General features: G+C 38.0%; 1 protein-coding gene across 1 annotated transcript in view; it reads right to left on the bottom strand.

Moving 5' to 3' along the window:
• The window catches only part of LOC103269275 (phenylalanine--tRNA ligase, mitochondrial-like), a 159,929-nt gene extending 138,814 nt beyond the window's left edge, over positions 1-21,115 (bottom strand). Inside the window, exons 1-2 of the mRNA XM_008066860.2 lie at positions 21,035-21,115; positions 6,309-6,460 (exon numbers count right to left, since the gene is read on the bottom strand). Coding sequence (XP_008065051.2) covers positions 6,309-6,460; positions 21,035-21,115 — 233 coding nt within the window. The remainder of the gene's footprint in view (positions 1-6,308; positions 6,461-21,034) is intronic.
• Between the last annotated feature and the right edge of the window lie 771 nt (positions 21,116-21,886).

Below are 21,886 nucleotides of genomic sequence, written 5' to 3'. Positions count from 1 at the left end.
CCAACTCTCAAAAAGGCCTGTCTTAGCCCAGACCAAATCCATCCTATTTGGGCCCACCTTCGTTTGCAGTCCATCTCCACAATTCACAAATAATTGGCTAGCGCCTCCAAATGAAGTGCTAGCAATTGAAGACAATGGTGAGGTTCCACTTTACTCTTTCTCATACCCAGAGCTAAGAAATGTTTTGAGCCATTGTGTTACTGAAGAAAATAAACTCCACACCACCATTCCTTAAGGTGCATGAACTTAAAGACTAAAGATTATCCACGTGCCCATAAATGTGCTGCTGGGATATCAGGTTCATATGTTGACATACACGACTTCTCTTCAGTTTCATTACTAGTCAATACGTGCATCTAGTACAATATTCCAAAGGAATCAAAGGACATGGGGACCAGTTCCCCTCCCTAGAGATGATTACCATTATATTTTTTGTTACATCAAGTTTTTTAACTATAAGAACTCTGCTGCAGTGACCTGTAGATTAAGTGGCGAAGTTCCTCAGGGAGAAGGTTCTGAATGACAAGCTGGAATGAAATTGTGGAATCAAGAAACAAATTTCTCCACTTGTCTAATATTATGAAATTAAGTTCAAAGTCAGTAGATTGTATCTCTCTAAAACATCCTGGGGTCTGTTTTTGCTCAAAAAGTAACACCAATGTGTTCGATTGCCTGTTAACTTCAGAGAGTATCCTTTGTCTCTCACTCAATCTCACACTCAGGCATGCTTTGTTTGATGTTAGGCAAACAAAATTCATTTATGTGTTCAGAGAATAAAATAAATCTTGGGGTCAAGGTTCAAGGTCAGAAGACTATTCACTTCTCACCACCCAAATCAGGGATTTGGGGAGGGTGCAAAGGATGTTCAAGGAAGGAAGATCTCCCAGGGAAGGGTTTTAGAATCTATGATTGGAAGTCTTTAAAAATTTCATGTATCTCCCTCCCTAGATCAGGCGTTAGCACACTACAGCCCATGGGCCAAATCCAGTCTACCACCTGATTTTGTAATTAAAGTTTTATTAGAACACAGCTAGGTGCATTCGTTCAAATTTTGTCTGTGACTGCTTTTGGAATATTAGAGCAGAATACTTGTGAGAAAGATCGCATGATTCACAAAGTCAAGAATATACACAATCTGGCCAACCCCTGCCCTAGCTACTTCTTGAGAATCACTTCACTGTGATCCATCATTACTTAATAGTATGTCCTCTTCCCCACATATGTTTCTCAGGGCTGTAATAGACACATTTAGCTTTGGTTGTCAATAATAAGATCTGAAAAATAAGTGGCTTAAACAAAATATTTCTCTTTCAACTAAAAGTCCAGGGCTGAACTGATACTTCACAGAGTTAGAGATCCAGGCTACTTCTAAGTTGTTGTCCCACTCCATACAGGTTCCATTGCCAAAGCCACACCATGATCCAAAATGGCTGTCAGAGTACCAGCCATTATATTCACAACCAAGTAGCACAAAGGAAAAAGGACAACCTCAACTCAGTTTTTAAAGAAACTTCTGGAAACACTTTTACTTATAAATCACAGGACAAAACTAGCCACCTAACTGCAGTGGAGTCTCAGATGTGTAGACTTTTAGTTAAGTGGAAAGTTGCTCAGCTAAAAAAAAACCCCAAAAAGCCCGGGTTCTGTTATTACAAAAAAGGGAGTGGGAATTGGACATTGAGAGATAATTAGCAACCTCTGGCACAGGAACCTAACTGTAATCACCAAGATCCTTATTAAGTGGAGAGCATATCCTGGGCAGGCTAATCAATTGGCATAGCTCCAAAATAATAGTCTTTAAATGTTTGCACAATATGTAAGAGATAGTAAGACCAATGCCAGTGAGAAGTATTTTCAGTTGTCTTTTTGTTTTCAAATTTCCAGTCAAAAGCACTATCTCCTTCAGAAGGAACTGGACAAGTCCATCTTTCACCAGTTAGTATGGGGTTGTGTGTATAGACATGCATTAATAGAGTATTTTTTTGTTTTGTTTTGTTTGTTTTTTTGAGTTGGAGTCTCACTCTGTCACCCAGGATAGAGTGCAGTGGCATGTTCACAGCCACCATAGCCTCAACCTGCTGGGCTCAGGAGATCATTCCACCTCAGCCTTCCAAGTAGCTGGAATCACAGGTGTGCGCTACCACACCTAGCTTATTTTTTTATTTATTGTAGAGACGAGGCCTCATCATTTGCCCAGGCTGATCTCAAACCCCTGAGCTCAGGCAATCCTCTTGCCTTGGCCTCCCAAAGTACTGACTGGGATTAGAGGCTTGAGCCACTGCTCCCAGCCTAATAGAGTGTTTTTAATACAACCTAGTGATTTTTGTTTTTATGGACTGTCTACCTGGTCTGCCCCCAGATCCACAGGACCCTGACACTACTCACCCCACTGCAATCTCCCCAATTACCATGCCCCTTCAGCATTTATCGTGATCACTACAAATCATCTACAGGTCAGAAAGATTCATTGTTTAGCATCTCCTTCAAGCCACATCTACCCCTACCTCCAGCACAGGATAAACTTTTCTCAGCTTATCAGGTTTTTAGCATCTCTCTGTAACCTTTGCAAGTTCAGAATATCTCCAACTTGAAGTGGCTACTCATCTTACTTTTAACACTGGTGGTGGGAGAGGCGGGGTGGAGTTAAAGCCATATCACACAGCAAAAGACTGTGAAGTCAAAAATTAAGAATGAATCTGGAATCCTTGATTCCAAGTTTTCTGTATGCAGGTTGAGCATCCTAATCTCCAAATATAAAACTAAAAATGCTCCAAAATCTAAAACCATTTGGGCTTTGCTTTCTGATGGTTCAATATACAAAAACTTTTCATGCATGAAATTATTTAAAATATTGTGTAAAATTACCATCAGGCTATGTGTATAAGGTATCTATGTGTTTAGATTTGGGTCCCATCCCCAAGACATCTCATTATGTATATGCAAATATTCCCAAATCTGAAAAAATCCAAACTCTGAAACACTTCTGGTCATAAGCATTTTGGATAAGGGATACTCCACTTCTATTTTAAAAAAGAGTGAGAAAAATGTGTAAGTCACATGCCTTTGGCATATCAGTTAGTACTTAACAATTAGTCTTGTTCCAATATTTCCCCTTCTTTGGAAGTAAATAACCAGACTTTCAGTATCAACATGGAAACTCCTGGAAATTTCTCTCTCGCATAAAAGTCCAGAGCTAAATTGGCACTCCACAGCATCAGAGATCCAGGCTATCCCATACATTCTATTTTCTGTAGAGTTAGGAGACAGATATCATCTGCAAGCTCCAAAATATATTTAAAGGCTGCTAACTGCAGCTGATACCAAGGAGAAGCCAAATGGGAGTAAGTGAAAAGGAGAAATATAAAGAGGGGTATACCTCCAAAAGCTACAGCAAAAATACATTTAAAAAAAAGAGCTAAGGGTTACAATCTGAAGCGCCAAGTGTCTAACACCAAGTGCTGATACTAGGGAAAGCAAAGGTCAATCTTCTGTTTCTAACAAGTATGGATTTGGGGTGGAAGACAGATCTATACAAAGAATTAAAGAATGAGTCATATTTAAAGAAAGAGTTAGTTTCTTGGTAGTGGAGTAAAAGAAAGTCTTAAGGGTATGAGAACAAGCTAGGCTGAATGACTGTCTCCGCTCCTCCCTGCTATGCCAACTGCCGACCTCACTGTCTGTTCTTGTGCAAGTAGCTGGTTTATGTATTCAAATATGAGTAGCAAAAGGCAATCATATGTACATCATTGATAGATCAATTCAAAAAGAGTTAAGGGAAAAATGAGGAAAATAGCAGAGAAACATACTAGAGGAAAGTCATAGAAAATGTTGCCACTAGAGCATATGAACTTTCCAGCTAAATATTTTACAATAAATTTTTTTTTCTTTCAAAAGTTTATTTAGTATCACGCAAGAGGAGACTTTGCTTAACACTACAGAACATTTCAAGACTTGAATTACAAAAGAATACCACATTATTTGCACTTGTAATTGGCTTCCCTTTTAACCCATGTTGGCAAGACGAAAACAAACTAGCATATGGCTGAAAGATAAAATAACTAAATTCTATGGAAACCTTTAAAATGAAAGGTGAGGTTTATGTTAAAATAATAGATTAACATATTCAATCAACCTTTTTTTTGTTTAACACTAATTAATCAGTTATTTTTTTTCCTTTTGATGACCTATTTTTTCATCCAGTTCTGTATACTCTTCAAAGTAATTTTTTTCTATGAACAAGCCCTTTTTAAATAAATCAAAATACTTAATACCTGAATGGATGGAACTTAAAACTACTTTGTTGAAACATCTACCTGGGCAGAAAACAAAAAAAAGGACATGTAAAATTTTGTTATTTCCAATACTTTACAATAAATTTTTAAAACTAAGTGAGGCAATTTTTCTATGAAGGAAGATCACAAAGCAGAAATAACTCAGAGAAGAGATGGCAAGAGAACAAGAGGAGTTGAAATGTGAGCTTGCAGAACTCAGAGAAGGGGAAACAAAGCAACTGCAGATGCAGATGGAACATACACAAGGGAGGAGAGAGCAGAAACCACAGTGAGGGATGGAGAGGAAAACAGTGAGGAAAGCATGCCAGATGAAGTGAAAATAAGGAGCTTCAAACATTAGAGAGAAAATAATAGGCACAGAAGTCAAACAAAAGAGAGACAAGTCATGCATAACTGGGATCCCTGAAGAATGAAACAGAACAAGACAATGGAACAAATCCCTAAAGATATAATTCAATAAAACTTGCCTAAAATAACAGCAGAGTCAAATCTATCTGTGAGAGACAACAATATATACCAGGGAGGACAGACAAACATTGAGGTAGATGATCCTGATAAAGTTATTAAACTTTAAAAATAAAGAAAGACAAAAAGCAAAAAGATCAAGCCTGGCCCCAGATTTTTTTTTTTTTTTTAAATCTCAAATAGAACTTGAGAGGACAATCAAGCATCACGTACAGGATCTCAAATAAAGAAAGGGCAAGCCAAGGATTTTACATTCAACCAAACTGTCAATCAAGTATAAACAGATCAACAGTTTTGAACATGCAAGAGCTCAGGGAATATTGTTTCCACAAGTCTTTGAGCAAACTTATAGATGATGAACTTCAGTCATCTAGAAGGCTACGGAAAACGGAGGCGCAAGAACTGGTAGCAAGGACTGAGCATCTCTATGTAGACACTGAAAACTTTAGAAATCTAGCAGAGAAGGAAGAAGATGAAGCTCTCGATGACAGCATGGGATGTGGAAGCCATATGCCCTGGCAATGTGGATGTGACAGAAGTGTAAAAATCAGGAGGGCAAGGGAGGATGAAGATGTGAGTTACGCAAGATCCGAGGACTGCTTCTTTTCTGACAGCTGGGAGTCAAAGGAAGACCATTTAAAGATGACAAGTCAGAAATGTAAATGAGACCACACCGCTTATCCTTCTGCTCCTATTCTTTAGCTTCCAACTAAAATTAGGGTAAAATTCCAAGTCCCAGGCCTTGCATGTTCTCGCACTGCCTGATCCTGTAAACACATCTCTACCAATTTTCCCTTTCCTCCTTTCCACTGCTCAGTTCCCTGAGCGGCATGTTCTTGGCTGCCCTTCGCATGTTCTCAGATGAGCCCTTTCTCCAGGATTTCCATGTGCTACCTGGGGCGCGATGCTCCTTCTCCCTTCTTCACCACCCATCATACCTCTACTCTCAGCTTACATGTCTTGAAGAGGGCTGCCCTGACTTCCCAGGTGAATTAGTTGCCTGGTACAATCAAACAATGCATTTTCCCCTCCAAATACAGAAAATCTGTATAATTATGTATTTAATATCTTCTTCTTCCACAAGACCTTACACTCCAATAAGGCAGAGCTAAGTGTGTTTGGAACACATTTAATTTCCAGGACCTACTATAGGACTTGGAATATGGTAAGTGCTTAATAAAGATTCGGTGAGAGATGAACAAACGGTTTTTACTCCACAAACTGCTTTCTCTGCCTCATCTCCTCTTTATTTGAAACACATGGCAAGAACCACTTCCAAAAACAATACTGAAAAAGTGCAAGATCTTTAAAACATTCCATTTCATATACTTGCTTTAATAAGGCAAGAAAGATTGAAAACGCATCTTATAAAAAAAGTTTTTCTGAAGATTGATATAAAAGGGTTTTCTGATAAGCCATATGTTTACTCCAAATTCAGAAGACATTTTGTCTCAGACACACTGGGTTTCAACAAAAGTTTATCATGTACTTCCATATGATATTTGCCACACAGAGACAATAAAGGATAAACTCAGAAAGCTCTCCACTTACTTTGGATGTTCAAACTTGTCTATAAGGTCAACCTTTTCCACCAGGTCTCCTCCGATTGTTCGGACTAAGTCATAGAAATCGTTCTCTGCGTAATTCTCAGAGGGCAGCCAGAATGAAATGTCATTTATCACAGCAGGATATTTGCTAAGAGGCTAACAAAAACAAGAGAAGAAAAGATAGATGGACCTTGTTAGTTGGATGAGAATGTTTAAATTTTTCATAAAAAGTTCCACTTGGCTAATTAGAAAACATTATTTCAGCATTTGAATTTTCAGAATCAAAATGAACTTAAAAGGCAAATCAACATTCAAAATTAGCAAATTCCATTATGAATGTTATAGATTCTTATCACATTCACGTGCAACATTACCATATATTATGTTTATATCATCATTAATGTTCAATTTAGTATAAAGCAATTTGAATATATCATATTTCAGTTTTTTCCATTTGAATACTAGAGGAGAAAAGTTCAAATTTAATTAACATGTAATTCATTAACTTCTTGTGATACTTTCATAAAGGCATTTTTGTAGAGAAATAAGTAACAGCCTATCAAAATTGACATTTCATTTAGCAATCTCACTATTTGTTAGTATTTCTAATTATTAAAATAAAGGACTGGGGTGATAAGTAGCTATTTAGGGAGTTCTTTTTCAAATTATGCCTTTAAGAATGTAATAAACACAAAATATAGCCATTTTCCCCCACTTCCTTCCATTTTTTTTTCCAGTTTAATAGCTCAGCATTCACCACTACACTGGATAGATTTTTAAAATTAGATACGTTTAAAAGTTACTGCATTTGTTTATGGCTTTCATATATATATATATATATATATATACATGTGTGTATATATATACACATGTATATAGTTTTTGTATATATATATATATATATCACAACTATACATCGCTTTTGTGTATATATATTGCAACTATATATATCTACATATATATAGGTTTGGTCTATAAGTTACTGTCACAATAAAAAATACTTTATTAGAAAACTGTGAAATCCTAAGGGAATATCTACTACAGCTATAACATTTTTAGAAGGGCAAATTTACAAATTGATCTATGCCAAGCCTGCTACAACTATAAACCCTTTGGTGAATCATTGATCAGAAAAACTATAAAACTTTTAAATGGCAACATCTCTGAAGAACTAAATACTCAAACATAAATGATTATTCAACTTGAAATATAATAAAGGTGTCAAACAAATGCATTAGCTACAAAATACCTCACTTGGCTCCTGTGTTTTCTCTCCTAGAGTGAAGTCACAATGCTGTGATAAATAACTTGAAGGTTAATGTAACAACAGAAGATGACAGGAGTTTAGTGGTTATACAAATTGTTCTTCCTTTTGATAATACCCTTTTGTCTTTTAAGGAACATGCAAATTTAGGGAAATTAGAGACTGGGATTGCCAAGAATTAGCATGAAATTTCCTCCTCAATAATCCAGGCTGAGGTACCACACTTGTGAGGTAAGGTGACAGAGAAATGGGAGAAGGTGCCCTAAGTGGGCATCTGTGTCAGCAATTCAGGGACAACAGCCAATATGATAATAACAATAGCCAAAATACAACACCCAAAGGTATTTTTAAAAGATACATTATGGCAAATAGTTTTAAAAACCATCCAGTTAGAAAGAAAAACCTGGGCAATTTATTGCATTGTAAACCTATTTCAAACTAACAAATGTAACAAGTTTAAAGTAATGGGTTCAACTAAAGAAAACACTTACTCCACTAATTAGATGTGGGACGCCTACTGGTGGCCCTTGCTTTTCTGAGCAGGATTAATACAATTCTGTTCTGAAAATAAGAAGACAGGCCAGCCGGGCTCGGTGGCTCAGCCTGTAATCCAGCGCCTTGGGAGGCTGAGGTGAGGGGATTGCCTGAGCCCGCGGGTTCGAGACCCGCCTGGGCAGGCGAGACCTCATCTCTACAACAAATCAAAAATCAGCCGGGGTGGTAGCGCGCACCTGTAGTTCCAGCTACTCGGAATGCTGAGGCGGGAGGATTGCTGGAGCCCAGCAGGTTGAGGCTGCGGTGGCCAGGAGCGGCCACTACACTCCAGTCTGGGCAACACAGTGTGACCCCAGCTCAAAAAAAAAAAAAAAAAAAAAAAAAAGAAGACAGGCCGAGCTCAGTAGCTCAGCCTGTAATTCCAGCACTTTGGGAGGCGGAGGTGAGTGGACTGCCTGAGCCCGCGGGCAACTTGGTGAGACCCCGTCTCTACAATAAATAAAAAATTAGCCAGGTGTGGTAGCTCGCGCCTGTGTTCCGGCAACTTGGAAGGCTGAGGCAGAAGGATCACCGGAGCCCAGCAGATTGACACTTGGTGTCTGTGAGTGTGTCACCACTGCACTCCAGCCTGGGCAAGAGAGTGAGACTGCAACTCAAAAAAAAAAGAAAAGAAAAGAAGAAGACAACTAGAGATTCCCAGTTAGTGAGATGGGTTGTCAGGTGTTGAACCAGTGGTGGTGGCAAAAACCACCCAGTGGCTTCCCACTGCTCCCAGGATAAAGTCTCCAGTTCCTAAAGCTTCTGCCTCTTTCCATGTTCTCCAGGCTCAGCCCAGCCCAGCTCACTGCATTTCTAAAACACACTAAACGACTTCCTCTACATCTTCCACACACCATTTCCTGCCCTCCCTATCCCACTTTTGGCCTTCAGCCTCTATCCCATGCTCACTTGGGATCATCCCAGGTTCCAGCAGTTCCTGGTTAGGGCACCCAATCCTTCTCTTGTATGGTACTTTTCATAGCCATTGTCTATGTAATTACTTGCTTCATATCTGCCTTCCAGAAATGTTACAATTTTTGAGAGTGTGGTGTGGATCTCTTTTTTCACCTCTGAATCTCTACTGTCTTGCACAGTACCTGTTACATCGTCTGTGTTCAAAAGGAGTACTTTATAGGAACAATGACTACACCAGAGTTAATCCATTCAGCTGTGCTTTCTCCTCTGACCAAATCAGTTAATGGGCACACCTGGTAAGGGGCACGCAGAGACTGGCCTCCATCCCTGGCTTAGGGTTTAGCCACCACGTGGAGTGACAAAGAGGCTGAAGCAGACAGGCAAAATGACCTGGTTAGAAACTTGATAATCCACAATCCTAGAATCATGGGATTTTAGAACTGGAAGGGACCTCAAATGGCATCTAGTATTGTTTGTGTTTTCTCATGTCTTTTCTTGATTTAAACAGAGAAGTGTCTATGTTATTAGTTTTAGCATATAACCAAATATAGCCATCCCTCAGTATCCGAGGAGGACTGGTTCCAGGACCCCTGCAGATCCCATGATATCTTTGGATGCTGAAATCTCATATAAAACGCTAGAGTAATTGCTATAGCCGATGCACATCCTCCTGTATACTTTAAATCCTCTCTTGATTACTCAATACCTTATACAATGTAAATGATATATAAATAGTTGTTATAATGTATTTTATTTGTGTTATCTTTTGTTGTTGCATTGCTATTATTTATTTTTCCTGAATATGTTCAATTCACAGTTGGTTGAATACATGGACGTGTGAATATGGAGGACCAACATATGTATTGATTAGTTCTTTTGTTGACCCTGTCTATCATGAACTATTTAGTAACAATGATCTCGGAAACTTGGATTAAATGAGTCATTTTCACTCAAAACAAAAAACTTAAACAAATGACTACATACCAAATTGAATTATCAGTCCAATCACCTTAAAACAAAAATGTTAGAGTTCTAGTTCGTGGAATAACTTTATCAAATGTTTATGGTAAAGGTAGCCCCTTTTTTATATAAACTTTCATGAAACAGAAAGGGAAGGAAATCCAACTAATTTTAGGAGGCTATTCTAAATGTGAAGCTAGAACTAGACAAGCAAAGCACAATTCATAAAAATTTTAGACCAATTTCACCTTACAATCTACATGAAAAAATCTAAATGCAACTTAGCAAACATAATTTAATAGCATATTAACATAACATTACAAAATGACCAAGAAGGACTTATTCCAGAATTATGGGATTTGATTTGAAACAAGAAATAATCTACTAATCAGCATATAAAGAAAAAAGCCCTGTTACTATTCTGTAGAGAAGAAATATTTGACAAATATATTACTTATTTATTGTAAGAAAAAAGATCTTTGCAAACTAGAAATAGACGGCAACTTCCTTAATCTAACTAGGTATTGATCAAAAATCTACAGCAAATATCAAACTTAATGTTGTATGTGTAACTAGTTGAGGCCAGAACTGCACAGGTAGGGAAAGAATTCACCAAGACAAATGTGAATTAAGAAAGATAGATTTATTAAAGACAGGATATATTGCAAAGGGGGCAATAATCAATACAGCAGAGGGAGAGTGCTGTTTACAAAGAGACAGGGACTTCAGGCAAGTTTTTATAGGGTTGTGTTGGGGAAGATTATGTGCCAGACATGCTGGAATTTCTCAGAATGGTTGATTGTGATTATCTGTTTAGATGGAATGGCTTAACAAACATGCAACATGGTCAGTAATTTTCCCTGTGCCAATATTGGCCTCAACTAGTTGTACACATAACATTTAGTGCTAACATTTTAGAAGCATTCCAATTAAAATCCAGAGTAAGATAAGGATAGCCACTATCAACAGTTTTGTTACATTATAGGTCTAACTAAGATGGTAAGCAAGAAGAAGCTATGAACTAAATACAGGAATGGCATAGGCAAAAATCTGCGATTCCACATTTGAATCCTTCCTACCAGCTATGACTTGGACATGTGCAGACTGATACTAAACCCTCCGGTAACACTCCTTTCTTCTCCTTTCATTTATTGCAATGTGGCTACTTCTAATAGTCTTGGAACAGCATCTTTATTTTATTGGACTGGACTAATCCTAGAGATACATATACATTTTTCAGCTTGTCCTTTTGTAAATCTATTTGTGTCAATTAGATGGACTGATACTTCTAACCCCTAAGAACTGTTTTCTTTCTTTCTTGGTGTGTGTGTGTGGGGGGGGGGGAGGTCACAGATATATGTGCTTCCCCGACCCCAGGCCCACCACAGGTCCCCCCAGCTGAATTGAGTGCCCCTCTGGGGTTCATATCTCTGTTGTTCTATCCTCATGGACAAGCACTGTGTCTGGCTTATCTGTGTGGATCATCAGCAGCACAGTGCTGGCTAATAAACACCTGCTAAACTCTTGTAGATCTGACCACACTATGGAATCTGTATCCATACTTTCCAGGATACTTCTTCTTCTTCTTCTTTTTTGAAAAAGGGTCTCACTCTCTCATCCAGACTGGGGTGCAGTGGTGCAATCACAGCTCACTGTAGCCTCAAACTCCTGGGCTCAAGTGATCCTTTTGCTTTAGGTTCTTGAGTATCTGGGACTACAAGTAAATGCCACTATGCCAGTTATTTTTATTTTTGTAGAGATGGGGCCTCACTGTGTTGCCCAGGATTGTCTCAAACTCCTTGCCTCAAGCAATCCTCCCACCTCAATTTCCCAAAGCAATAAGATTACAGGTGTGAGCAACTGTGCCTGGTCTAAAAATTGTAAGTCTTATAGTTCCAAAAAGGACAATTCTACATGTCATCTGGGTCCCATGAATCTGTTTTTTGAAGATGGTGTTATGCCTCTCTTTTTTTTCTTTGAAATAGCAAAGCATCTTTTGCTTTGCTTACTAAGTGTTGCTCCCACATCAGATTACTCCTCCTCCTTTTCTTTCCCTTCTCTTTAAAAGGCAACCCCAGAAATCCAGTTGGGAAAGGTTGGAATTAAAGTGTCAGAGTCCAGTTACTTGAGAAGATACAGGTAAAACTGAGCATTTCTTTTTCTTTTTTTCCCTACTCCCTAATTTCTGTTCTTATCTTTATTATCTTCTTTCTTATTTAACTGATTTTAAATTAAATCTAGTTTTTGCCTAGCTTATTTTGGTGCAAGATTAATTTATGTATTTTGGGGCTTTCTTGCTTTTAAATGAAAGCATTTAAGGCTATAAATGTCCCTCCAAATACTTCTTTAGCTATATACCACAAGCCTTAGTATAAAGTATTTCATTGTTAAGTTCTGAATACTTGTATTTTCTATTGCTACCTTTTTAAAATTTGGGAATGTATTATTTTAGCTTCCAAATATATCAATTTTGTGTTTTTCAGCAAATACCTTTTTACTGTGAACTTCAAATTTATTTACATTGATGTCAGAAAATGTGGTACTATTCATTCTTGGAGCTTTGTTGAAACTTGTTTTGTATCCTTAAACAGTCAATTTTATAAATGTATGCTTGAGAAGTATATTATCTCTCATTTTGGGTTTCTACATACTAAAATTATACTTCTTCAGAGTATTGTTCAAATCTTCTACATCTTTTCTGATATTACATCTTGATCTTCCAGTTTCTAGTAAAAACACATAAAATCCCCACTATAATTGGGATTTGATAAATTTTTCTGGTAATTCTATCAGTTTTGCTCTATGTCTTTTGAAGCTAAATTATCAGGTATATACAAGCTTACTATATCTTCTTGGTGGATTTTTTCCTTTTAGCAGTATTTATTTCCTTGGTACTAAGGCTTTTTTGACTAAAATTAGAACTTGTCACACAAGCTTTTTTGGTAGTTAGTATTTGCTTGGCAAATATTTTTCAATTTCTTTGACTTCAGTTTCTGTGTCTTTTTCCCCCTTAAACATGTTGAATTTCAAAGTCCAACAGTTTCATTTTGTTGTTTGTCAGCACTTCAAAGTTCAACAACTGTTATGTTTATTCAACTACATTTCAAATAGATCTTCCTTTTCTTAAAAAAAAGAAACAACTAATAACATATATTTCAAAAAATTCTGAACTTTTCTAAACAAGCCCAACCAGGCGTCAACTCATATTTTTAAAAATTCAAAGGGGAGATAAAAGAATATCCCAAGAAATAAAATCAGTTAGTTCCAGTAAAATATTCCTGAAAGGAATTATGTAATTTGTTTCAAGAATTCTCTGGGAAAAAAAAAAGTCAGTCTAGCTCTCTTGCTGATTTGAGCTACATGAACTGAATAACCCTTAGAGACATCAGCTGTCTACTACTCCATTTCTTTTCAGTGCGATGGGAGAGGAAGTATCGAGGCACACACTGGTTCTTCTCCAACCCACACTTGCTCTTCCTAGTTAAAACAACTCCAGTTTTTGTTTGGATAGTATGGGAGGCCCCTTGACTTTAGGGGAAGTAGAATCCTGGTCAGTTCCAGGGAACAAAACCCATGACTGACTAATCAAGACTGGTATAAATAAGTCATGGTTATTTATGCCCTTTATGCAGTCTAGGTATGGACATGACCTCAGTTTCCTGAATGAGATGTTGTAGTAATTCTGCTGAGACTAAAAATGTCAGACCTTGGTGAGGACAGCTTTTTTCCTTTGAGTCTTTCTATACAAGATGTTAAACAAGAGCATGATGGGGTGGCTTTAGCTTTTTAATAGGTCAGGTTAATCTATTTATATACACTGTGATTACTCACATTTTTTATTTCTACCATCTTCATTTGTGTTTTCTGCTAATCAGTCTTTCTCTTCATAAATGTTCTCCTTTCCTGCCTTACTGGATTTACTGATTCTTAAGGTATTCTAATATTTTTCCCTCCTTGGTATAAGAAATCATAAATTATATTTTTATTCTTTAAGAAATATATATATGTGTGTATATATATATATATATATATATTATTCTTTAATAAATTATTCCAAAGTATAAAGCTAGTATCTCTATTCAACTCTTAAATAAGACTAGAAACTTCATTTTCTTTAACGGTCTCTCTTCTCAGCTATTCTTCTTTATTTTGTCTCGAATTTCATCATTAAAAAATCACATGCAAAACAATATTAAGTCAATAATGAATTTTAAATTTAAAAAATTAAATTATATTTTTGCTTCTTGCATTCTACCTCCTTGTTGGGAGATAATTCTCCATGAACTTTTCATAAAACTTGTGACAGCTTGTATACCAAACAGTGCTGGAAGACAGAAGCAGTCTTTCCCTCTGGAGTAGAAAGCAGATTTATTTTTTCACCAGAATAATAAAAACAGTCTTCCTCAGGGACAAAGTTTAGGTAGATTTCAAACAGCACCTTTAAAAGACTGGGTGGAAAACAAACACAAATGGAAGAACAAAACACTGCAAGGTTCCTAAGTGTGGGGGTTTTCAGCTATGCTACAGCCCAGTGTGTGTGCAGGATCCCCCACTGAATTGGGGGTTAGGAGAACCAATGTGAATAGGAACTCATGCTGGATCTGTGCTGTGAGGAACAAAGTCCTTTGTCTCTGATGCAAGAGTCTCTTGTCATTCTGCCCACATCCATGAAACTGCATCAGGACCTTGTTAACCTGCATATAAGGTAAAATCTTAGGTCTTTCCCTGTCCTGACATCCTTCCTTCTTTGTTACTTTTGTTTTCTCAGGTGAGTATCTTTCAACAGTTTTCTTCAGTGGAAGTCTCAGGGAAACAAACTCTTCACTACTTACATGTCTGAAATCCCCAAAGGTTAAATAATTTGGTAGGACACAAAATTGTAGACTCATGGTTGTCTACCCCAGCACTTTGACAATCTCCCTGGCACCTATTAGTAATGATGACAAGTCTGCTGTCAGTCAAAGCTATTTCTTCACAGGTGATCTGTCTTTTCTTCTTGGCAGTTTAGAAGTAGTGTATCTTTATCCTGGAGGCTCTGCAATTTGACCTGATGAGGCTGAGTCTGCATTTATCTTTATTTATTCTTCTCAGTACTCAGAGTATGCTTTCAATCCGAGGGTTCGTGTCTCATTCCAATTCTGAAAAATTCCAGCCACTACTTCTCTGCCATTCCTTTCATTCTCTCCTGGAATTGCAATAATACATATTGTGAAGCTTCTGAATCTGTCTTCCATTTTTTTTCACTGATCTATTTTAGGTTTTTATCTTTGTGTTTGTGCTGCATTCTGGGTGAATTCTTCAGCAACAGCTTAACTACTAATTCTCCCTTCAGCTGAGTAAAGTTCCATCTGTTTTTAAATTCTTCTTTATTTCAATGAATCTATCACTCACTTCTGAGATTCTAATTCTCTTCCATATCTACTTAACACTTCATTTCTGCCTGGTTTTGCCTCTTATTCAAAATTTCCTATTTTTTAATAATTATTATTCCTCCATTGATCTCTTTGAGGAAATCAGGCATTTTTTTTTAAGATTTTTTTTTTTTCATTTTACTTTACTTTCTAGTGAATTCAGATTCTGATTGTTGATTTGGATGGCTGATACTCTAAAGTCAGAGTTCATCATGTGGTTTGGAATTTGTGTGCAGGTTCATCTTGCAGGGAGATAACTGCAGATGTTCTCTAGCTAATCACCCTTCCTTGCTTAGAGGTTTTTGTGGTTCTTCCACTTGAACCCCTAGCCCAGAATGGAGCTGACATGGTGGTCTGGGTTCCTGTCCATTGATGATGATACTGCTGATGACAGATAGGAGTACTTATCTCAGTTCCTGAGAAGGAGGGCTTGTCTATCTCCTCTTTTCCTTGGAACAAAGTTTCCTGTAAACTAGAGGTCATGACAGACAGTGATTCTGGGCTCCCCTTATAGATTAGGGGACATGACCATCACCCTGCCCATTTTAAAGCAGAATACACGCTCTGACCTGGCACATTATGCAGGGCTCTTCTAGTCCTGACACTCCATAAAGCAAAGCCACCGATGGCCTCCTTGTACTTGCGATCCTGCAGCCACAGTGTTTGTACCTACACACTCTGCTTTGCATTTGTGTTTGTCTTGTGTCCACTGTGATATATCTTTTTTGAGAGAGTGGGGGCATGGTTTTAACTTTTTCATTTTCTCTTTTCAGATTTTGATCTATACCGCTGTGTGTTTGGAGCAGGCAAAGTACAGCCTGCAAAGCAACATCAACTTCACTCTATTTCTTTAGAAAACGGTTATTAACTTGTGGGGAAGGAGGACACAGAACTCTCTGAGATTATGATAATAGATTCAAATCTTTATTCCAGAAAAGTACATATTTTCATTAACACAGATTTTTGTGTAGAACTTCTAGGATTCACAAACCCATTAAAAGTAATTCAATGAGTCAGTATAAGGACCTGGTCTATAACCCAGACACAAAATTGTATTATGCAGTCCAAATATAGACAGTTGAGATGACATCCTAAGGAGTTAAAAAAGTACCAAAATCATACTTTACTAAATTGATATATATATGTATATATATACATACATATATGTATTGCATTCCTCTACATTGTTAAGAATATAGACCAGGCACGGTGGCGCAAGTCTATAATCCCAGCACTCTGGGAGGCCAAGGCGAGAGAACTGCTTGAGCCCAGGGGAAATTATTCAAACAGGGAAAAGTCTCTGCTTCCTCTATAAGTTCTCCACAGAGTTCTGAAATTGTCAAGGTGACTTTCAGTCAGCTTTTAACCATGGCCGCATTTAGGCAAAGGACTGCTTCGCAGTTCCTGTGGGTACTGCTTCTCTTTCCAGGTCAGAACACACGTCCCCTTGATTTTTCTTGTGATTATACGATGAACAATGGTTATACACTCATGGGGCACGGTGTGCCAGAGGCTGTGCCAGGCGACTCACGCGCATCGTCCCATTAACGCACAGTGCAATCCTGTAAGATAGCTACTATTACTACTCTACTGTGTCCATAGGGAAATGGAAGCTTAAGACACCTTCACTAATTTGTCTAAGGTCAAACAGTCAGTAGGTGGCAAAGTCAAAATCAAATGTAGGTCATCTAAGGCCAGGTTGTGCTACTAACTCCTCTGCTTTCTGGCCTCCCATTTAAAACTAGGGGCTCAGGCTGCTATAACAAAAATACTGTAGAATGGGTGTCATGAACAACAAACACCTATTTCTCACAGTTCTGGGAGCCAGTGGTCGAGTGCTTGAAGGCCCTCTTCCTGGTTTACAAATAGCAGCTTTCTTGCTGTAACAGGCAGAAGAAGAAAGAGAGCAAGCTCTCTTGTCTCTTCTTATAAGGGCACTAATCCTATTCCTGCAGGCTCTGCCCTCATGACCTAATTACCTCTCTAGAGTCCCACCTCCTAATACTACCATCTTAGAGGTTGGATCTCAAAATATGAATTTTTGGGAGGAACACATTCATTACCAAATTTCTACTACTGTTTCCAGAAATAGGCTATTCAGTCTCATTAACAATTATGTAAATAAGACCAAATCCAACATTTACCCCTATGGTACCTTCCATGACATTTTGTTTTCCAAGGATTCATTTACCTTTTAGATTAATTATCTTGCTTTATAAGCTCTTTCAGTCTGTTTATTGTCCATGCGATTATGTTCTTATCTAAACTGACTTAAAAATCAGTCTTGCGTATCAGAAGAGTACGTACTATCAATTACTTTGTTTTACATCCAAATGTTTGATAGCCCTTACTTTGATTCATCTGTTCATTCTGTGATTTTAAAAATGATTATCAAATTTGGCTAGTGGGTTTGGCACTTAAGGAATTCAGGTAGTTTTAACTCATGATTTCATGCTGCCTTGATGTTTATACAACTTCTTACTTTGTTCCAATATTTTGTTTCTGTTCTTACTTAATTTCACTGAATGCCAAAAGCATACTATGTTGGTCAGAGGTAGGCATTGTTTCTACTCAGGCAACTTTTGTTCTGTTATTTCACCAAGAAACCACATGAGACTCATCAAGTTCTAAAACAGTCCTCTAAACTTTAATAGGATCTCTTCCACATTTATGTTTAGCTTTTGATAGAATTTCAGTTTTTTAAAAATTCACAGAAAACAAAGTATTTCCATAATGAAATTGTGTGGAACAGTTATATCGGTAACCTTGCATTGCATTAACTTTTAATGTTTCTGTATCATGGTCCCGGACTCTCTAATGAACTCCTTGAGGACAGCAACATGATTTTTGAATCATTTTAAATTCTCTCAAATTTACTTCAAAGCTCTAGAATGCTTTATTGAAAACAAATCAAGTATTTGACAAATGCAGATATACTATGCTACTCTGGTTAAGCAGGGGAGTGGGGAGCCCAGTCATTGCCTGTGACCCCATATTCTCCAGGGGACCTTAGGGATCCTAAGCAAGGTTTCAAAGGCTCCTGCCTGAATGTAATGGATTTCACCTTAAGAAAAAAAAAAGCCAGTCTCAGAAATCTTTGTTAAAATAAAATATTGCATGAGCCTCTGGTTAAAGAAGGAATTGCAGAGGGGATGGAGGTCTGCAGCCGAGTTCTACTTCACTGCCTTTGAGCATCTGGCCAAGTATTTTACATAGGACAAAGATGTCAAAAATAAATTAATATCTTTTGGGGGTGATGAAAATGTTCTAAAATTGATTGTGTAGATGATTACACATCTCTGTGAATAGACTAAAAAACCACTGAATCACAGACCTTAAGTGGGTGAACTGTACAGTATGTGAATTACATCTCAACAAAGGTTTTATGAAAAGAAAACACGAGTTAAAAAAACATACTGATGGAAGAAATAAGGGTCCCTAAAAAATGGGGAACTTCTATCCTTATTCTGTTTATCTCATCTTCAGAACATATCAAAGATTTTGTCTCTTAAACTCATTTTTTTTTAAGTTAAATAATGCTGTCTTTCTGGAGGCACTATTACTGTTGCATCTGTTTTTTTCCTCTTAGAGGTTAAGTGTCAGTGGAAGGTTTGTCCAGCTGCGTAAATCTGCTATTGTATTTCCTGTCTGTACCACCATAGCCTTAGACCCTCATACCAGTTAATCATGTTTACTGTAGGACAAGTATGTCCCTTCCACTTATTGCATTTAAAGTTAGTGGAGATGCTAGGTGAAAACAAACACATAATGGGAAACTAGGTCTGTGAATCCCAACCCTGAATTTAACCTTAAGATGGTATGTACTTAGAGCAAGAGCTCCAAAACTAGGTTCACAGCTTTCTTCAATTTATATCATCTCAGTGTCTACAAGTCCCCCCATTCAGACAGGGGCTGCATACGCCAGGAGGTCAAACTGGGGGCTGGCTAGAGAGTCACTTGAACTTGACTGAATTCATATACTATTCCAGTGTGCAGAGAAATGTACCAAAAACGAACCTGAAAAACTAGAGACATGATTTTCAAAGGTTTGCTCAAAAGTGGAGTAAAGATCACACTTGAGAATCTCACAGAAGGAAGGCCTTTTATAGCATGTACTCCCTTGAACTTGACCTTCCTTTCTTCTTCCTCCTCCCCTCCCTCTTGCTCTAAGTACATACCTCCTTGAAATGGTAGGTACTTAGAGCAAGAGCTCTAAAAACAGGTTCACAGTTCTTTCTTCAATTTACATCATCTCAGTCCCCATACCCCTGTCTAGTGGTTCTTTGGGGCCCTTGATGCCACATGTTTAATATTTCTTCCCGACCTCCATAGGCCAAAGAATTAACATTGCTTCAGTTGCTTCTCTGCAATGCTCCCCCTTCTCCCAGTAGATAGACATCCACCCCTGGTCTGTGTGGGAAGCTTTGTTCTCTATCCCATTTGGTGACAGAAATGCCCAGGGAAAGTGGGTTAGGCTAAGTAAATTATTTGTGAGAATACTTATTGATTTGATATTTCTAGCAAATAGTCTAATATCAACTCTCAATCAGTCATAGGGTAGAAATGGAGAGGAAACAAAAAAGCTAACATGACCACCTAAATGTTTAAGAGAAAACATCTTGGCTGCTATAAGTAGGAGGATGGGATGGAGAGGAAAATGCAGGCAGGGGCAAGGCACTGGTGAGATTCTGCATAAGTTGGGTAGTGGCTTCATGGGTATCTATTGTATTACCATGCCATATAACTTAAACATATTACATATTTTCTAAACATCACATATTAGATAAAAAATAAAATGAAAGGAGAAAGGATATCAATGCTTAGTCATTACCCAGAGAAATTATGCAGTGAAGGGAAATACTAGTTACGATTTATGCATTTGTGTCTTTTTGAAAAATAGTTTCCTATATTTAAAATAAAATTCAAGCTGTCAGCATTAGTGTCTGCTTCAACAAAAAAGACAACGAATTCAATTTCCCCACATTAGGGAGAAATGTGAAGTGTTATTTTCTTTTACATCAAATTAAAATGAGACCAACAAAGTCTACACCAAAGTTCATGGGGGCCAATGGTATGTCTTAGTTAGCAGAAGAATGTGAGTATGAAGTTCTGATGGGGAAACACCAGCTCCTAAGCTCAGGTGGTAACCAGCAGAACTTACACATCAGAGCCTGAGAACACATCAGGTTCCTGTTATGTGTCTTGCATGTCTGATGGCTGCTCTGGTCACTCAGACTTCCTCCCTGTTCCCTAAGAACTCACAGACCAAAGGGGAAAGGGACCATAAGTCATGGTAACTGCAAAGTGTAGCATGTGTATGTTGGGAGCAGACACAGACTCAGCTGTCCTTGCAAGTATGGCTCAAAGTTTATATGGGGCCATCAGAGCACTCTCCCTTTCACAGGGACAGCCACATCTTCCCTCCAGGAAGGAGACATCTCAGTCAGATCAGTCCATTCAAATAATGAGGGGTACCTTGAAAAATCTGCACCACTGTCAAGTAAATCTGAGAAATGCTAGCTTTAACCAAGTTAGGCAAGGGAAACCTAGCAAAGATTATTAGTGGGGTCTGTCCTTCCTAATTTTTAAACTAAGAAGACCAAGTGCAACTCAAATTTGGGATTCCACTAGTTACCAGAGCCCAACCATCCTCTCAGAGGCCAGCAGGAAAGTCAGCAGGGACATCTGGCGAACATATTTGCATCCAGATTTCTGGGGTACCCACATCTCTCCTCCACTCAAATCACAATTCCTGCCTCTCAAAATGACCCTGGGCTTCTTGCCAGTTGAAGAATTTTAACTATTGGGAATCTGGAACACTAGCCTTCAGAGTTCCATCAAATAAACCCTACGCAGTATTGCTGAAGCTGTGATCAAGCAAGAGCATCAAGCAAGAGGCACTATTCCAAACTCATTAATGATAATTTCCCTTATGCAAAATTAATAACCGTGGTTCTGTACACAGCATTAGCCATAAAGGCAAATTTGGGAATTTCTTCTTTTTTCCAAAAACTATCATAAATGCTTGTTACCTGTATACAATTCAAAGATTTTCAACTTCCACCTATCCATCCTCTCAGTGGAACAAGGCAGATGGATTGTCCAGATTTTGCAGCTGGGGAAAGGAGGTGCAGAAGCTACTGTGTTCAGGGGTGGATGGTTAATGGGTGAGAGGCCGAGAGGGGTCTGCGCCCAGTGCATGTGACTCCCAAATCTCCTGTTCATCCGTAAATCCCAGCCCACCCAGCAAAGCATCCCTTCTTCCATGAACATGCTGAATGCACAACAGTTGTGCTGCCTCTCCTGTCTCTTAATGACACCTTCTATTCCGTTTTTAGTTTCCTTTAGGCTCCTCCATAACAAAGACTGGTATCCTTACCTCATCTAATCATTATGAAAACGAAATGGAATAACATGTATTAAAAACACTTATCAATTACAAAACTCCATTCAAGGTAAGGTATGATTACCTCTTTCTCTTTGTTTTCTAAATTAAAA

This window comes from Carlito syrichta, unplaced genomic scaffold, assembly GCF_000164805.1.
Source record: "Carlito syrichta isolate Samal-C Ts95f unplaced genomic scaffold, Tarsius_syrichta-2.0.1 Scaffold309155, whole genome shotgun sequence".
In the NCBI taxonomy this organism is placed as follows: domain Eukaryota; kingdom Metazoa; phylum Chordata; class Mammalia; order Primates; family Tarsiidae; genus Carlito; species Carlito syrichta.
Note: the sequence above shows the minus strand (reverse complement) of the source record. Positions and strands in the feature narration are given on the sequence as shown.